The following is an 18,164-nucleotide window of genomic DNA, read 5'->3' as shown; positions in this document are numbered from 1 at the left end:
AGAAAATTCTTGTTCTTTCAGGTGACCCACTTTAGGATCCATATGAGTTTACTGTGGTCCAGCCTCAGTTTGTTCTGGTCCAGTTTGTCTTCAGATTTAAAAACTATAATATTACTCTTTAATGTTGAATTAACACTGCTTTTCATATGGTAGATTTTAAATGTTTAAAATTTCCCCTTGTTAACTTGTTCTGTGTTCAGTAATTTTGTTCAGTAAGCTTTTAATAACCTATGCTTGAAAATAACAAGTTCTAAGGTATGTTTTTATTTTGTTTTGTTTTTCCCTTTAGGCCTTCTCAGTATTTTTCGTTTGTGTAGCGTTTACATCAAATATAATATGTCTGCTCTTCATTCCCATACAATGGCTTTTTTTCGCTGCTAGCACATATGTGTGGGTTCAGTACGTGTGGCACACAGGTAAGTCCTAATGGTTTCCTACGTGGACAGAAATCGCGACTCAAGTTTTCAAAATGCGATTTCTTTGAAAAAATTACCTAGAGTTGAGTTTATGTAGACATTTTAAAGTTGCCTTTCCCTACAGATGTAATTTTTTTCATTATATGAATGAAAAACCTAAGCTTTTGTAATTTGATATCTCTACTGTAGGCATTTCAACTTTTGTTACAAAAATATTCTGGTTTTTTTTTTTGTTTTTTTTTTTTAAGTTGAAGTGATTGCTGTTTTGGAATAGTTGAAGACAGCCATGTGCCAAATGAGAAAAATATTCATAGCATTTCAGTATTGAGAGGAATGTCAGAGGTCATTTTGGTGACTGCATAATTTGACACAATAATTCCCAGAGCATCCCTGGCAGATAGAGAAAACCTACAGGTACCTACATGGAACCTATCTGCCATTTTCTGCCACTCACTGTATACCATGTTTTGGCTGCTATAATAGAAAGTTGTTCTTCATACTGAGCCAAAAGCGTCCTCCTTATACTTTTAACTCAGTATGACTTAACTGTTTCGGGGCTCACTGATTCTTAGAGAATCCAAAAAGGCTTTTCCTAGAAAAATGTATGGGAATATACAAAACTTTGTCCTATAGTTTCAAGGGGTCTATGGACCATCCCCTCAAACCAAAACATTCAACCTCCACAAGATGAACATTCTGAATGAGTGTAATCTCCTCCCAGTTTACCATATTTTAGAGTTCTGAAAACCCTGTCATATCTTCTTTTCTGTAGGCAAAAACATCTCTGATTTCATATGCTTTTCCTCATATGGCATTTTAAGCATTCTCACCATCCTACTCTCCCTAGTTTTTAGTGGTTCTGTGTACTATATTTCATGTATGTTCTAACTAGCGAAGGGCTTCACAGTCACTTCCCTTCTTCTTAGAGCTGCACTGTTAATTTCAAACCAAGATCAAATGAGATATTTTGACAGTTCCAACCCACTGTGAAAACCTGAACATGACATGCACCGGGATTTGAGGATGGCCTCTCATAGTAATTCTTGTCTGCAAAGCTACAGGAAACTTGATTCTTAGGCCCTGTAGAATTTTGACCCCCAAGAGAATGACAAGTAATTAAAGCTCTCTGGAGGAACATAGAGGGTGATGTTGACCCATGAAGAAGACGCAATTGAGCCCTGTTACTCAGAGTTTCCATTGTGAGCACGGTTTTCTCCATACTTTACTCTCTTGTATCTGACTTGATTTAGTCTGTTGTCTAATAATATGTATCAAGTTTTGCTTTTATTTCCTTCTCCTGAGCCTCAGTTTCAAGTGAGATGCCACTTACATTCACCCCCCTCTCTAGGTCCCAGTTTCTTCTCTGTCACGTAAAGACAAAGAATAATGTTGAAGGGAGACTTCCATCTCAAATACGCTAGTGAACTATGCATATTTCTTTAATATTGTTTTAGTAGAGAAGAAACTGACCATGTAATTCTTAATAGAAACCTTAGTAACTAGTTCAGTGGGTAACCTATCAGGCAGCAGTGAAGTGGTGTCACAAAGTGATCCTGGCTTCTCTTCAGCCCAAGACTCAGAAATACACATTAAAATAACTTAAGTTGTAAAATATGTTTTAATTTGGAACAATTAGTGCTGAAAAAGGCAAACAAAATAAGACAAAAAACTACATTCTTATTGGGCCTGACAAATATGAATGCAACTTATATAAATTTTGGGCTAATTATTCTTCCAGTTAAAAAATTAAAATTCTTACCTAATATGAGGAATGGTTGATGAAATTATATTATAGCTATTAAAAGCCAGGATATAAAACTAAATTTACAACATGATTATTATTCTTGCTCAAAAATGCTTTCAATGTAGTTTCATTTATTTAATAGACATATAAATACAGGTATTTTGTCTAATTTTTCCTATTTTTTTCTGTAATTTGCTTATGTTTATAATAAAGTAGTACAGAAAGCAGGGAATAGAAGTTTTTGAAGTGATAATGAAAAATATATTGTGGTTTGCTGTTTTTCTTCCTATATTGTGAAAATACCTGTTTTCTGCATGTTAAGTCCATAAGAATGATTGAGGTCATTAGCTGCCTTCATAGAGCTTCCAGGGTAGACTTAATGCAGGGACTAGGCTTAAAGGTAGTTGAGTTTTCCTCAGAAGCCAATTCAGTACTATCTCTGAGAAATTGAACCCAATTTGTTTGAACTTTGGGCTTTACTTTTCTTGTCAACAAGATAAGAGGGTTAGGCTAAATGCTCTTTCTGCTTTCAGACATCTGTGTTTTTTCTTTAGTTTGATCCCATAGATCCATAACAAAAAGCCTTTGGGTCATTGGCTTTTCTTGCCCTCATGTCTATGTAGTGCACATTTGTAAATAACTCGTTATTAGTCATATCCTAATATAGATGAACCTAGTCTCCAGATGTTAATTTTAAAAGCTAATTAAGGACTGGGGGCATGGCTCAAGTGGTAGAGCACCTGCATAGCAAGTATGAGGCCCTGAGTTCAAACCTTAGAAATGCCAAAAATAAAAGCCAATGAAAAATTTCTCATTTTTTACATCTTATTTATTCTATTGAAAGTTCTTTTTTCTTCCCTTGAAAGTTGTTTTTAATTACAAAAAGAGTACGAGCATGGAGTTAAGAAAAAATTTTTTTCAAATAGTACTTAAAAGTCAGAATTTTTTTTTAATCCTACAACTCATTCTTGGTTTTTTGTTTTTGTTTTAATTTTTTTTTTCAGTAGGACTGGGGCTTGAACTCAGGGCTTACACTTGCAAAATAGGTGCTCTACCACTTGAGCCACACCTCCAGTCCATTTTGCTCTGATTATTTTGGAGACAGGGAGTGAGGGGGTGTCTTATGAACTATTTGCCTGGGCTCGCCTGGAACCATAATCCACCTGATCTCAACCTTCCAAGGCAGCTTGGATTACAGAGTGTGAGCACCACCAGTGTCTAGCACCTACAACTCATTTTACTTAAGAATTTTATTTTTTAAATATTCCATGATTGTACAGATCTTCATTCTTTAGAAAATGTGCATCAGACTTCATTGTATAGATTTATTATAATTAAATCTGTCTATGAACATTTAAATTAATTTAAAATTTTTGTTATTACAAGTAATACTACAGTGAATATTCTTTTTCATATTCATTTTTATTCCCCTTTAGTTATTTTTGAAGTAGGGTCTTGTTTTATGCCCAGGCTAGCCTGGAACATGATCTTCTTATTTATGCTCCCCACATGGCTGGGATGACAAATGTGAACCACCATGCTCAGCCTTTTTTTTTTTTTTTTTAATTTGTTAAATGGGGTCTCTCGAACTTCTTGCCCAGGCTGGGCTTGAATCTCTATCCTCCAGATCTCCACCTCCCAAGTAGCTAGGATTATAGGTATGAACCACTGCCTCCTGGCCTCTTTTTTGTATTTCCATAGGTTAGGTCCTGGAGGTGGAATTTCTGGGTTAAAAGTATGTGTTTTTCAAATTTAAATATACTGCCAAATTGTCTTCTAAAAAGGTTGTCACAATTTGTATTATTGTCAAGTATTAGAATAAAACTTTCCAGATGCCCTCTCTATACTATATTATCTTTTACATTTTTCCCTAATAGATTTTTAAAAAGGAATCTGATTGTTTTAATTTATATTTTCCTTATCAATAAGAAGTTGAACATTTTTCTTTTTTTTTTCCTTGGTGGTACTGGGGTGTTAACGCTGAACCTCCCATTTGCTTGACAAGCACCCTGATACTTGAGCCACATCTCCAGTCCTTTTTGCTTCAGTTATTTTTAAGGCAGGTTTTCGTGTTTTTCCCCAGGCTGTCCTAGACCACAGTCTTACTACCTAAGGCCTCCCATGTAGCTGGGATGACAGGCATGCACCACCATGCTCAGCTTTTCATGTTTTAGCAATCTATATTTCTTCTTTTATGACTTGCAAATTTTCTTCTTTTGTTTTTCTTTTCTTTTTTGGGGAGGGTGCTGGAGGTTGAACTTAGGACTTTGCATATGCTAAGAATGTACTCTACTACTGAGCTTCAGTCCCCAAACCCCAGGGTTTTTGTTGTTGTTCTTGTTGTTGTTGTTAATGTTTTATTTGTTCTGTTACTCATTCTGGCCTCAGCCCCTAGGTTCAAGCAGTTCTCTTGCCTCAGTCTTCCAAGTGCTGGGACCACAGGCATGCAGCACCATGCTCAGCTTCAGCTGCCTTTTTACTCATTTGTAGGAGCTCTTTGTCAGGACTATGAATCTTTTGCTTAGTTGTTTCTGTAGTATAGTGGTTATCACGTTTGCCTCACATATATTCTGAGTATTTTCTGCCAGAATGTTTGCCTTTTGTTTTTGTCAGTCATTCTGTGAAAATGTTTGTCATATAAAAGCTTTCAGTTTGGATCAAATTTCTTTTTAGTTTAGTTTAGTTGAAAGTCTTAATGAAAGTTACTAAAGTTGAGTCAGTCTCCCATAACCCATCTGTTGTGTTAACGTATCATTGATGCTTGTTTCTCTGCTGCTTTTCCACAGAAAGGGGAGTGTGTTTGCCTACAGTGTCCCTCTGGATTCTCTTTGTTTATATTGAAGCAGCAATTAGATTTAAAGATCTCAAAAATTTCCATGTAGACCTTTGTCGTCCATTTGCTGCTCACTGGTAAGTATTATCTATATTCTTCATGTATAATTCATATCAATGTAGAATGGCAAGTTCAACTGTGAGTTTTTTCTTAGAGGTTGTACATGAGCCCAGGAAGCTTGCTAGTAAAAAGCATGAACCCCTATGGCAGGTTTGGTGTTGAACAGCTGTAATCCCAGCACTCAGGAGGCTGAGGCAGGAGGATCAAATTCAGGGCTAGCCTGGAGTATATAGTGAGATCCTGTTTCAAAAAAATACGAAAACACAAGCTCTCTTTTCGGACAGATGACTGTTGAAATCTCAGCTCTGTCCCCTGATAGCTCTGTTGCTGAGCATGTCATATCTCTAAGCTTCAGCTTTCTTACCTGTCTCCTTGGTCAAGAGGAAACATGTAAAGAGTTTAACTTAATACCAAGCACATAAAGTGTCTGGTAAATGTTAACTATTTTTATTGTAATTGATAATGATTTTAAAAAGTCTTGATGAAGCTATATGGCTATTTTATGAAGCTTAAAAGAACTCAGAATTTCCTTAGCCCTTTTACAGAAGTAATAATTTTTAAAGGAATATTATTTCTTCTTAAGAAATGTAAATGAATATTGAGATATTTTTCCTTTAATTTTAGCCAGAAACATTTATGAACATGAGCTTGATTTCTGTTTATGTGTATTATGGAAATCACCATTTAATGTATGTTTCTTGTAAACACCAATTTTTGCTAATATTTATAGCAAAACAGGAATTGACTAAAAAAAAGAAATCTTGTTTCCAATATTTTTAATCTTTTCACAAATAAACGAATTAAATAAACCTGATCACTAAAATTTGTCACTATAAATTTGTAGTGAGACCACATGTAGACTAATTATAAATTGATGTTTGATGTTAATAAAGCTTTGTATGGGTTTTTTCAATGTTTACAGAGGCTTTGAAACAGTATTAGGCAGTCTGATGGGGTGAATGAAAATATTTCTACTTTCTATCCCAGAGATTAGAGTTGTAAATACATCTGTTTTAATTTGGTGGCACAATCCAAATGCTGGCACCGATTATCCTATGTTTATTTAAGTGATTCTTGAATTTATGTGTGATAGCGTTTATGAATTAATTTTCCAGTAATAGGATTGCTGACAATACTTAGGCAGTAAGAAGATTAAGTTAGTCACCTGAATTTGACCCTAACTTTTGGTGTTAAAAACTGAAGTTCCTTTTGATTTTTTTTATCAGTTAGCATGATTACTTGTGGCCACCCATAAAATCTCTACCCTTTTAGTTCTTATAAGCATAAAGATGTTTAAATTCTAATGCATAATAAGGCAGTTCAATGTTCAATCACTGTTGTGATTCTTTGAATTAGTTTAAAGAACACCAGAGTCTGATATGAAGTGTTCTCTTATGGTCTAGTAGTTCTCTTGTTCCCTGGGGGTTTGTTCTGAATGCAGCTGCTTCTAATTTCCACATGAAAATGTGGAATGACAACAAAAATGTCATTTAGATGTGACATTTATTGAATGCTATCTTCATCATCAATTAAAATTTGTTTTTTAATTCTAAGAATTTATTTTCTGATTTTAAAGTTGTAGATATCCTCATTAGCTTGATACATGTCTTGTTTGTTTTAAGCTTTCAATTACTGGCTGGATTATCTTCTTTCTAGTATTGGTTACCCTGTGGTGACTTTGGGCTTTGGCTTCAAAAGTTATGTGAGCTACAAAATGCGATTAAGGAAGCAAAAGGAAGTGCAAAAGGAGAACGAATTTTATATGCAACTTCTTCAACAGGCCCTCCCTCCAGAGCAGCAGATGCTACAAAAGCAAGAAAAAGAGGCCGAGGAAGGTAGGTCTTTACCCTAAAGCTGTCAGCCTAATAAGCTAGCCAGCACTTGGGAGGCTGAGGCAGGAGGATCAAATTCAGGGCTAGCCTGGAGTATATAGTGAGATCCTGTTTCAAAAAAATACAAAACACAAGCTCTCTTTTGGGACAGATGACTGTTGAAATCTCAGCTCTGTCCCCTGATAGCTCTGTTGCTGAGCATGTCATATCTCTAAGCTTCAGCTTTCTTACCTGTCTCCTTGGTCAAGAGGAAACATGTAAAATGTCTTTCAGAATTTTCTTGTCAGGAAAAACAGCCAGATTTTAGATTCTCCTGTTTTCTGACATTCCTTCTCAGGACCATTGTTTTGTTTGGTCATGAAATACAGAATGTGGATGAAATTTTTATGTTTGTTTATTTTTTACAGTACTGGGGTTTGAACTCAGAGCCTCATACTGATGGAGTATGAGCAACTGATGGAGGGCTCAAGTTGTAAAGTGTCTGCTTAGCAAGCGTGAGACTCTTGAGTTCAAACCCCAGTATCACCAAAAAAAAAGGAACTGTAAATTTGTAATTGAAGTAAGGGAAGAAGCAAGGTAGAATTGAGTTTTATAAGTCAAAATCTTCCTATAGAGCAAAGATTCGGAATGTTTGCTGTTGTCATGTTTCATATAATATAATGTGAATAAATTGAACCATTTCTAATAGGACCTCTGTCATGGCCATTTAACCAATAAAGACGAATTGACAGTAGTAGTTTTCTGGATTTGGGAGTTAGAAGTTTGAGATCATGTTTTTAGTTATTATATGTCAGAAACTTTTTCTCTTGGGTGGTACAAAAATATCTCTCTAGTAGACCTTTAACAAATTGGAATGGATAGAACCAATACAGGAAATTTTATACAAGTAGCCTAGTAAATGAAACAGACTTTTTAATACTTCAACACTGGAGATGAGAAAAAAGATAGATGTCCTATATCCTGAAATCACACTTCTTTTATTTCAATAACTTCTTTGTTTTCAGTAAAATGATTAGCAGTTTGTTTACTCCAGGTATCTTTTAAAATACAGCCTTTTAAGAGACTGATCTGCCTTTGTCCTCTCACTCCAGTGACTGACAAATTTGATTTGACTGATAATAAGTATGCCTTAATTATAAAAATCTAATCTTATTTTAAGGCCAAGCCTTTAATGGATTTATGTTCATAAATGATGATTTTCTAAATGTGCAGCTTCTCAAATGTATCTGTATTTGCTTCTTAAGTTAGCATAATGTGCTGTGGCTATTTCTTCTAAATGAGTTTATAAATTAATGTAGTGAATTTCTAAGCCTAGCTAATAGTTTGTTGAATCAACTTAGTTTACATTTTTAAAAAACTAAATATTCCGGTGTGGTGTTTTTGTTTGTTGGTTTGTTTTTGGTATTGTAGCAGCCAAAGGATTACCTGATATGGAGTCCTCAATTCTTATACACCACAACGGAGGCATCCCAGCCAACAAAAAACTGTCCACAACTTTGCCAGAGATAGAGTATCGAGAAAAAGGGAAAGAAAAGGACAAGGATGCCAAAAAACACAACCTTGGGATAAATAACAACAATATTCTACAACCTGTAGACTCTAAAATACAAGAAATTGAGTATATGGAAAACCATATCAATAGTAAAAGATTAAATAATGATCTTGTGGGAAGTACAGAAAATCTCTTAAAAGAGGACTCATGCACTGCTTCCTCAAAAAATTACAAAAATGCCAGTGGAGTTGTGAACTCCTCTCCTCGAAGTCATAGTGCTACAAATGGGAGCATTCCTTCCTCATCTAGTAAAAATGAGAAGAAGCAGAAGTGCACTAGCAAGAGCCCAAGTACACACAAAGACTTAATGGAAAACTGTATTCCTAATAACCAGCTAAGCAAACCAGATGCACTGGTAAGGTAAGTGTGCATGCTCTGTCCTTACCAATGCTTTTCAGTAAATGTTACATGATTTTAAAAAGCATACACTCCTCTGTGGGCCTGTAGGAATTGTTCCTGGTCAGATACTGTGACATTTTGGTGTTTGTTTTCCTTGGGTTTGTTGGCTATCTTGTGTCATTATCTTGACACATTGAGTTAACATTTTCTGGTGTTCTGAATAAGAGGTAATGGTGATCGCTCTCCACATTTGACAAATTTACATGCAACCTGATTCTTCAGGTGGTATTGAAGGGCACTTCTTTAGTCTTGTGCTTTTATGTTTGCATATCCAAAGTTCTTTTGGCAAAACACAAAAAAGAAGAATTTGTGCCCTGTTCATGCAACTCTCTGTCAAGCAGATACAGATTGGCAGGGGGCGGGAAGAGGGGATAAGAAAGTTGATTTTTCTACCTTGTACTTGTTTATTTTGTTTCATTTTTCTGTATTTAGGATGAGAATTAGTCATAGGTTACTCTGGAAAAGTTAGGTTTGAAAAGTAATAACATATTTCTAAAAATTCCATAGACAAACACAGTGTTAGGTGTGGATTTTAATAAGAAATGCTACTTTTCTCATCTTTAATTAAAAGCATAATGTGTATCACACTGACTGGTTCAGACTTAATTTTGCTGAATTTTGTATGACTTATGTTAGGCAAACTCAAACATGTTGCTTTTACCTCAGATCTTTACTCTGGAAACTGAGATCTGAACTGAAGCTTTCCTTGTTACGGGTAACTCAAGAGGGCAATTGTAACTCACCCAGTCCAGTAAGTTATCTTATATTCCACTTCCTTTGGCTCGCTTAAAGGCCAAGGACAGTTTGTTCTAGGAGGGAGGGTTTCTAGCATTATAAGTGTTATGAACTAGATTATTAATTTGTTTTAACTTTCTGATTGGCAGCTGGAATAAGGGAAGTATATTTCTGTTCTACTACTATAAGCTCTAGTGGTTTCATAGCCCCTATACTACTCTTAGAAGCACACTGCTGATGATGCTGGGTGGCATCCACATCCGTTTATTATGACATTCATTTTGCCCACTTATGTGCTGCAGAGGAAACTCAGCAGAGTACCCTCCTCCAGATACCCAGGGGAGAAAGACCTATCAAAGAACCTTCTATTTCAAAGGAAATTTCCCACAAATCCACTAGATGCTATAGATGAAACAGCTGCCTCAAGTAATTTAACCTCTTTTTCCTGTATGGTTTTAATAATAGCAGTCAAGTCAAAATAGCTTTCCTCCGTTGGTTGTTGCAGAAAGAGCAGTCAAAGCTTATTCTTGGGCCCCAATTGTAATGTTGATTGACTTTACTACCTGATCTGTCTTTAGGAAAGATCAAAGAATCAGTGAATGAGGCATGGGGCTACAGTTTTTGTGCCTCTTGCCTACTCCTGGGCTATGTGCCTCTTCCTGTGGTCACCAATGTGTACACTGCCTTGACCTATAGAGTCCCAAGAGTTACTCTGTTTTACAGAACTATTTGTTGTCAAACAAATAAATATAAAATAGTATATTTGATTAGTCTTACAAACTTCCATAAGGGTATTTTCAACTTTTAATGTAATATAAAAGGATGATCTAAATATTCCAACAGCAGGAGAAATTTAGATAAATCATAATTTATTTGTGGACTTTTAATACAGATATTATAGTCATATTTTTGAGCCTTATTAAAGAATATGGGAGAATATTACTGACATAATGTTTCATGAAGAAAGGAGAAATTAAACTATCTTCTAATACACAGAAAAAGGGCTTTGAAGGGAAAGGCAAAATGGTAATGAAAGTTATTACTCCATGACCCCAGTTTGAGAAGTACTGTTTTTGAGGAATCAACCTAGAGACTTTTAGGGGGAAAATGAATTACTAGTCCATGACTTTCAAGAATTCTTGTAGGTTGGTGTGACTATCCAGGTTACCTTTGACGGCATTCCGTGTGATGGGGCCAGCAGTCTGCAAAGCTCCTACAAAGCTCTATGGATATGCCCTAGGATGCATATATCCTTGGGTTAGCAAACACTGCAATACACGGGGCAAATCTGGCCCACTGTGTTTATAAATATAAGTTTTATTGCAGCATAGCCATTGTCATTCATGTACATGACGTCAGTGGCTGCTTTCGTGCCATAGTGGCAGAGTTGAGTAGCTGTGATAGGTACTGTGTGGCCTGTAAAGCCGGAAGTATTTACTCTCTGGCCTTACTCAGAAAAAGTATGCTGACCCCACTTATATAGTACTTGCTTGCTTTAAGGATCTTTTCCCTTCAGTAGATTGTGAACTCCAGAGGGTAGAACCAGGGGTCTCTTCATTTTTATGCTTCTCTATAAAAATAAAGTTCTTAGTGAATGTTTGTAGAATAAATGAATAACATGGAAATGAGGAACTGAGTATACAGAGAAGGGCTCTAGTCTCTCAGAAAGGTCAGATGATGTGGAGCAGAAGGTGCCAGAGAGATTGCACCTAAAGGAGTAGGGGCAAAGGTGGGGAAGTTGGGAATAAGTGTTTCCTGTAGGTTCTTCTCTGGAAGTTTGGGAACTTGCCAAAACCAGTCCAAACTTCTCTTTCGATTTGACAAATACATATCTTACAAAATTACCCTGCTTTTCCCAGCTTTATTTTTTTAATTCTTTATCCAAGGTTTTAAAAAACAGATGTATAATGTTGGTAGCCAAAGATGTTTTTATTCCTAACATGGCAAAAATCCTAGCCAAACGCAGAAAAAGCAAGGAAGAGGAGTTATTTTAACTAAGTTCAATGTCAGAAAGGAACAGCATAAATCAGAGTAAGGTTTGTTTAAATGTTTTTGTTGGTGGTGTGCTGGGAATGGAACCCAGGGCCTCACCATGCCAGGCAAGTGCTCCACCTCTTGAGCTACACTGCCAGCCTGGTTTGTTTAAATTTTTTTCTAGTGGTCAATTTAAAAATATTTTCAACATTCCCCACCAGAGTGGAACATTTGCTACAATTTAGGAACTTATTTATATAGGCCCAGAGTCCATAGTTTACATTAGGATTCACTCTTGGTGGGTATACATTCTACAGGCTTAAACAAAGTTTACTAGTATGACCATTATAGTATAATGCATAAAAATCCTATTCAGCCCTCTCTTCCCACTAGCCTCTGTCAAGCAGTGATTACTTTTTTTTTTTTTTTTTTACTGACTATAGTTTTGCCTTTTCTAGAATGTCATATAATTAGAATCATTGCCTTTTCAAACTGGCTTCTTGCACTTACTAATATAATGTAAAACTCTTGCCTATCTTTTCATGACTTTGTAGCTCATTTGTTTTTAGGGCTGAGTGATATTCCATTGTCTAGATGTACCATAATTTATTTTTCCATTCACCTACTGAAGGACATCTTGGTCACTTCCAAGTTTTGGCAATTATAAATAAAACTGCTGTAAACAGATGCTATACCACCATCATAATAAACCTGACATGTGTGAGTTGCTAGCTAGAGAGTGAGTTTGCCATCTTCTGGTGGAAAAGACTGGACCATATGGTCTCTTAGGTTCCTTCTCATGCAAACATGGTGGAGGGGCTGCAAAATGTGTATATGTGATGTACACTGTGAAGCACCTTTTCATATTATTTGCCATCTTTGTTATCTTTCTGATCCATTTTTTAATTAGGCTGTCTGTTTTCTTACTATTAGTTTAAAGATTTAAAAGATCTTTGCAGGGCTGGCAGAGTGGCTCAAGTGGTAGAGAGCCTGCCTAGCAAGCTCAAGTCCCTGAGTTCAAGCCCTAGAATGGCAAAGAAAAAAAAAAAAAAAAAAGGTCTTTGCATATTTTGGATGGTAGCCTTTGGTTTTTTTGTTTGTTTGTTTTTTTTCTTTGAGACACAGCCTCATTGTATAGCCCTGGCTGGCCTTGCTCTTGTAGTCCTCCTCACTCAGCCTCCCAGGGATATGCCACCATGCCCAGTTGGATAACAGACTTTTGTCAGTCTTTTTTGCAAATATTTTCTCAGTCTGAAACTTGTCTTATTCTTTGGACAGTCTTTTTTTTTTTTTGGTGGTACTGGGGTTTGAACTCAGCCTCATACTTGCTAGAGGTAGGCACTCTTTCCAGTTGAGCCACTCTGCCAATCCTTTTTTGTGATTTTTCTTTTTTTTTTTTTGCAGTACTGGAACTTGAACTCAACACCTACACACCACTAGTCCTTTTTTATGAAGGGTTTTTTTTTGAGATGGGGTCTTGCAAACTATTTGCCCGGGTGGGCTTCAAACCATGATCCTCCTGTTCTCTGCCTCCTGAGTAGCTAGGATTACAGGTGTGAACCACCAGTGCCCGGCTTTTTTTTCTTTTTTTTTTTTTTTTTGAGATAGGTTCTTGTGAACTAGCAGCCCAGCTGTACCATCTTTTGCAGAACAGAAATTTTAAGTATTAATGTAGTCCAGCTTCCCAAATCTTTACCTCATGTCTTACTGTATGTATAGTTTTTGTGTTCTCCTTTTTTCACTTAAACTGTATCAAAATCACTTTCCAATTTGACTTCATCCTCATTGTCCTGGGCTGTGGCATATTAGTGACCAGTCTGTGTGGTTGTCAGCAGTCCCTGTTTGAGATAAGCAGGTCAAGGGTGACACCTGAACTGCTACTGTCCTGAAGTTCAAAGCCTGCAGGCTAAAGGATTAGCAGTTTTGTTGCATTTGGCATAGAGCGCTCTCTCTCAAGTACAACCCAAGACTGAGGGTTCTTAAATAAGCTGTTTGCTCTGGCAGTGGATGGGTTGTGCTCCAGGGCCAAGGAATTGAGGCACAAGCCTCTGTCAGCCAAGAACCTGAGAGAAATCTGTTTGCCTTATGCTGCTCATCTTTCCTGGTGGGTCTGGCCCTCTCTCTGTGTGGCTTGTGGCCATCCATCCTCTTTGTGGCAGCTGGAGCAAGCTCATTTCTGTATTTCTGTTCCACCTTCTCTCTAAGGAACTCCCCCAGGTGAGGAAGTAGATGATGTCCAGTGCTGGAGAGAGAAATATACATTCCTTTGTTCTCTTTCCCATTTGAATGTACTTTGCCTATGTGTCGGGAATAGTTTGCAGAAGAAAATCTGATCTTGGGAGGCAATGATCTGGGCTTTGGGGGCTTTCTGCTGCCGCCTTTCCTAAGGAACATCTGCATGCCACCTACTGCTGCTAATTGACTTGCTGAGCCCCCACCAGTGACAGCCACCAAAACAAGTCTTTCTGCTTCTACAGGGTAATAGTGAATTCTTGTAATGGTGTCATTGCTAGCTGTGAAATTTTAGAAAAATTACTATGAAAACTGGACAATTAGGAGTTCGGGTCAGACTAGATTAAATATGTTGGAGATAGCTGCTACTAAATTGTTTGGAAATTATTAAGTGGAAAAAATAATACAAATCGTATATCTATTTAAGAAAGTTTATGTGGTTTTAGCCTCCATGGAAATGTGTTTGATTTGTTTGTCTGGCATATGTCTGAGCAACCTGATTTACTATCATTTTCTGCTATGTCCATAATTTTTTAGATTCCTATAGTTTTACTTAGTTAACTCTTGTTTATATTAATTCACAATGTGGTGTGTGTTTATTTTAACCATTGCAAGGATTGAAAACTATAATATTCTGGAATAGAAATGTAGTAATAGAAGTACAAAGTACCACTTAAACAAGGGTACTTTGTGACCTAAAAACCATGTCATAGAAACTAGGAATAAATGAATTTAAACAAGCAGTTTACCTAATGTGTCCATATCCAGGTGGTCAAACAGGAAGGTTGTGTAGATAAAAAATAAAATAACCTATAAGTTACTGGGCATTCACATAAGAAACATTGTCAGATTGAGTTTTCAGAGTTTTTTCTTTCAAAACAGTGATAACCTAGATGGACTGAAAATTTCCTCACTAGAATTGAGGAGGAACTACTGCAAAGCTTAGAAAGGCTTTGTGTTAAATTCTGAGTCAGTGCCTCTGCTGGCACATGGTCAATTGAGATTTCCATCTAAGGGGATTAGGGGTGGATTACTTGAAGGGGAGGTAACCACGAGGAAGAGGAACCATATTCTTGAAATATTACTCACTCTAACATTTAGAAACTGGCCCTTTGGATACTTTGCTAGCAGCATATTTTAGTCATTGCCAATCTCTTAGGGACCTGTTAGACCTTTTCTTCTGGCTGGCTAGGACAACTCTCCTCCATCATAAGGTACATTTTATCTTTCTTGTTAGTGTTCCAGTAGATTCAAAACAGAAACAAAAAACTAATGAACTGGAAAGGACCACTGCGCATATGCACATGCTCAGCCAGCCATACACACTCTCTAGAGCAAGCAGATGCAGACTCAGACGCCTACAAAAGCCAGACAGGCCCAGGAATCAGTGCAGCAGGAGAGGTGAGTGCTCTGAGGTCTGTGTTGGCATCATTTGCAGGTGCATTCAGTGTTGCACCTGACCACTCCCCCTACCCCGGCTGCCCCAAGAGCTTGGGATGTAAACTCTTCCAAAGGGGGCAGCAGTTGTTGCCATGGGGGATTATAGGCCCAATGTTGCCAAATCTTGTGATATTTTGAAGAGATGCCAAAAATAGACAGCTATTTGTGAAATCTCTGGGGTAAAGAAACATTTGGGTTTTTTTTATATCATGTTGGGAGAGTTTCAAACAAAACACATTTATGAGCCAGATTGGTTCACTAGTTTGCAACCTCTGCTCCTGACCTTTCTTACTGTGCTTGTATTTTGTTCCTACCCACCCTCTTGCCCCACCAATCAAAACTTGACTCTCAGATAGCAAAGGCTTTGGGCTTTTCTATTAGGGAATACCTGGTAAATCCTTCGAACTGATCTGCTGTCTCAGATGGGACATTTTTGCTTTCTCTTCTTCCTCAGTTTCCTGTGTTCCTAGAAAGCAAGCACAGTTTGACAGTGCCTCCCCAGAGTTATAGACCACCCCTTTCCTGTTGAATCCCCGAACTTAAGTGTGTGCTTTCAGACCACTTAGCAGGAGAAGGGGATAGCCTTGGGATAAGAAGTTTGGGGCCTTTTGTCACTCTTCAGTCTTTGCAGTGCAGAGAACCATTTAGGCCAACTGTGGCTAGAACTGGTAACTTCCTCCATGTCCAGAAGACATGTTCTTGGAGCATAAGCTATATCAAAATTTAGGATGTGGCCCCTGATTATTCACAGAATTCACAGGCATGCTACTTTAGAATCTAGACCCCTCAAGCACCCTTGTATTATATGTGTGGTAGAGTTCTGTGTGCACAGGTCCAGTGTCACATGCAGACAAGAGAGCTTTCCATAGAGAGCCATAACAGATGAGAAGCTGTAGCTCTAGACTCTAGAGTTTGAAAAATGATTGTTTTGGTAGAAACTGATGAATAACAAGTAGTTGGCATAGATTTAGAACCTGAAGCATTCCCTGCTTCAGAAAGTTGACTTCCCCTTCTTTGGAGTGACCTAAATAGGTTTTGAACTAAGAGGTGGGTTTCCCTAAGGCTTTCTGAAACTGGCCTGTGACATGGGCAGATCCAAGAGTAATAGGGAACACTCAGCAGCTATAGAAAGCAGGTTAACAGCCTCCTCTTTTAAAGTGACTTTCTTCAGCCTCCTAGTGCTTACCACAGGCTGTGTTCTTATACTGACTGTATAGAAAGAGAAGGCAAAGTAAATCTACCCCATATACACCTCAGCCCAGGCCCTGGGCCTGATCTGTATTGTGAATGGAGAGACATGGGGTAGGAGAAAAATAAATAAAATGATAATGAAAATGTTAACAGATATTTGCATATTTATTATGTCTGATTTTGAAGATGAAGAGGTGACCCCTATATGTATGTATATATCTTTTCAGAATTTTTCCCTTGTGTATAATGTTTTAACAAAACTGAGTTCAGCTGTATATATCCATATACACGTTTATGAAAATATATATAAGATGTCTTGTAACTTGTGTTTTTTACTAACTGTATCATGAACATTCTCCCATAGTATTGAATATTCTCCTTCAGTAAGTTTTTAATGATTTAATTTGAATGGCAATCAGATACATGAATAAATAATAGCTTATTTAGCCATTCTTCTGTTGAATACTCAAGTGCATCTTTATGTGCATCTCCAACTGCTACATCAACAGATACGAACATTTTAAAAGATACAAACTACCAAATCTAATACACATTCTTTTAAGGACCTTATGAAAAATTCTAGTTGTTGGTACTTATAACTTTATTCTTAAAGAGCTTAAAAAGTCTTATTTCCCTGAAAAACCGTTGTGTGAAAGTCTCTAGAATTCTTTTTTCTGTCTCTCTGTATTCCTTGAGGGAAATTATTATGTTTGCCTTCCATGTCTAACAGACTGGAGTAGAGACATAAGGTGCTTTATAACATGGGTTTAACCTAATAATCAGGTCATCAGTCTGTTGTCTGTTTTTGGATACTTGTACCTGGTAAGCAATTATAATCACCATAGTGAGACCTGAGGCAGCTTCATTTTGGTATTTCCAAAGCTGTGGTTTGTAGAATATGCTGGAGCAGTTCAAGTCAGTGTAGGCCTCACTTCAAGCCAGTGTTGATCCACCTTGCTGTGGGTGACCCTTGCTACTTGGCCTGATAGTGTGAATGACCTGGGAGTCAGAGGGGAGGTTGGTACAAGAGGGTGATGGGTATTTCTTTGGGGACAGAGCTTTGATTTATGAGCACAAATTTCAGCTGTGTGGTCCCACTACAAGTCTTGTCTTATATGAGTAACGTATACCAGGGGAATCCCAATGCCATTAGGTACTTAGCAAGATGAAGCAGTTGTTCTTCATACATTCTCACATGCACCTGCCTTTTTCATAAGCGGATACCCATTTACCCTATCTCCTTCAGACATTATTTGTTTTATTTTGTGTAAAAAAAAAGGGCAAATTTAGTGAATTATTTTCATTTTGTACACAAAGTTAGAATTTTAATGTCTTTCACATCCATGCTAAAAATTTGCAATTTGGTAAAAATTGAAAGGAACATAAAATTTCCCTGAAGGAATTTTTCATGCCGGTATATATATTTCATAAGAAAATTTCAAATATTTTCTCAATGATCACACATTGCCAGAATATAAAAGATTAAATTTGTACAGATATTGATCTATATGTCAAATACATATAGAAATGATGTAAAAACCTTTTGCAGTTTACTTTGACTGCTGTCCTTAAAAGATTTGCCCAGGAACACATTTCTTTTGTATAAATAATTGTGGTTTTATTTAAAATATGAAAAATATTAAGTGATCGTTACCAAATATATAGAACCATAAAGCAAATACTGATTAGAAAGGGTATTCACATCATGAAAATCTGTGTTAGTATTCATAGATTAAGAAGTTACTAACAGCTTTAG

General features: G+C 36.9%; 1 protein-coding gene and 1 non-coding gene across 2 annotated transcripts in view; both read left to right on the top strand.

Annotated features, from left to right (window-relative positions):
- Positions 1-18,164, top strand: part of Maco1 (macoilin 1) — a 50,235-nt gene that overhangs the window by 17,615 nt on the left and 14,456 nt on the right. The window contains exons 3-6 of the mRNA XM_020158762.2: positions 290-416; positions 4,947-5,070; positions 6,710-6,888; positions 8,296-8,797. Coding sequence (XP_020014351.1) covers positions 290-416; positions 4,947-5,070; positions 6,710-6,888; positions 8,296-8,797 — 932 coding nt within the window. The remainder of the gene's footprint in view (positions 1-289; positions 417-4,946; positions 5,071-6,709; positions 6,889-8,295; positions 8,798-18,164) is intronic.
- Positions 16,387-16,518, top strand: LOC141425340 (small nucleolar RNA SNORA51). The gene has a single exon (XR_012450400.1). It is a non-coding gene; the product is annotated as a small nucleolar RNA SNORA51 (small nucleolar RNA).

Source organism: Castor canadensis, chromosome 7, assembly GCF_047511655.1.
Source record: "Castor canadensis chromosome 7, mCasCan1.hap1v2, whole genome shotgun sequence".
NCBI classification, from domain to species: domain Eukaryota; kingdom Metazoa; phylum Chordata; class Mammalia; order Rodentia; family Castoridae; genus Castor; species Castor canadensis.
Note: the sequence above shows the minus strand (reverse complement) of the source record. Positions and strands in the feature narration are given on the sequence as shown.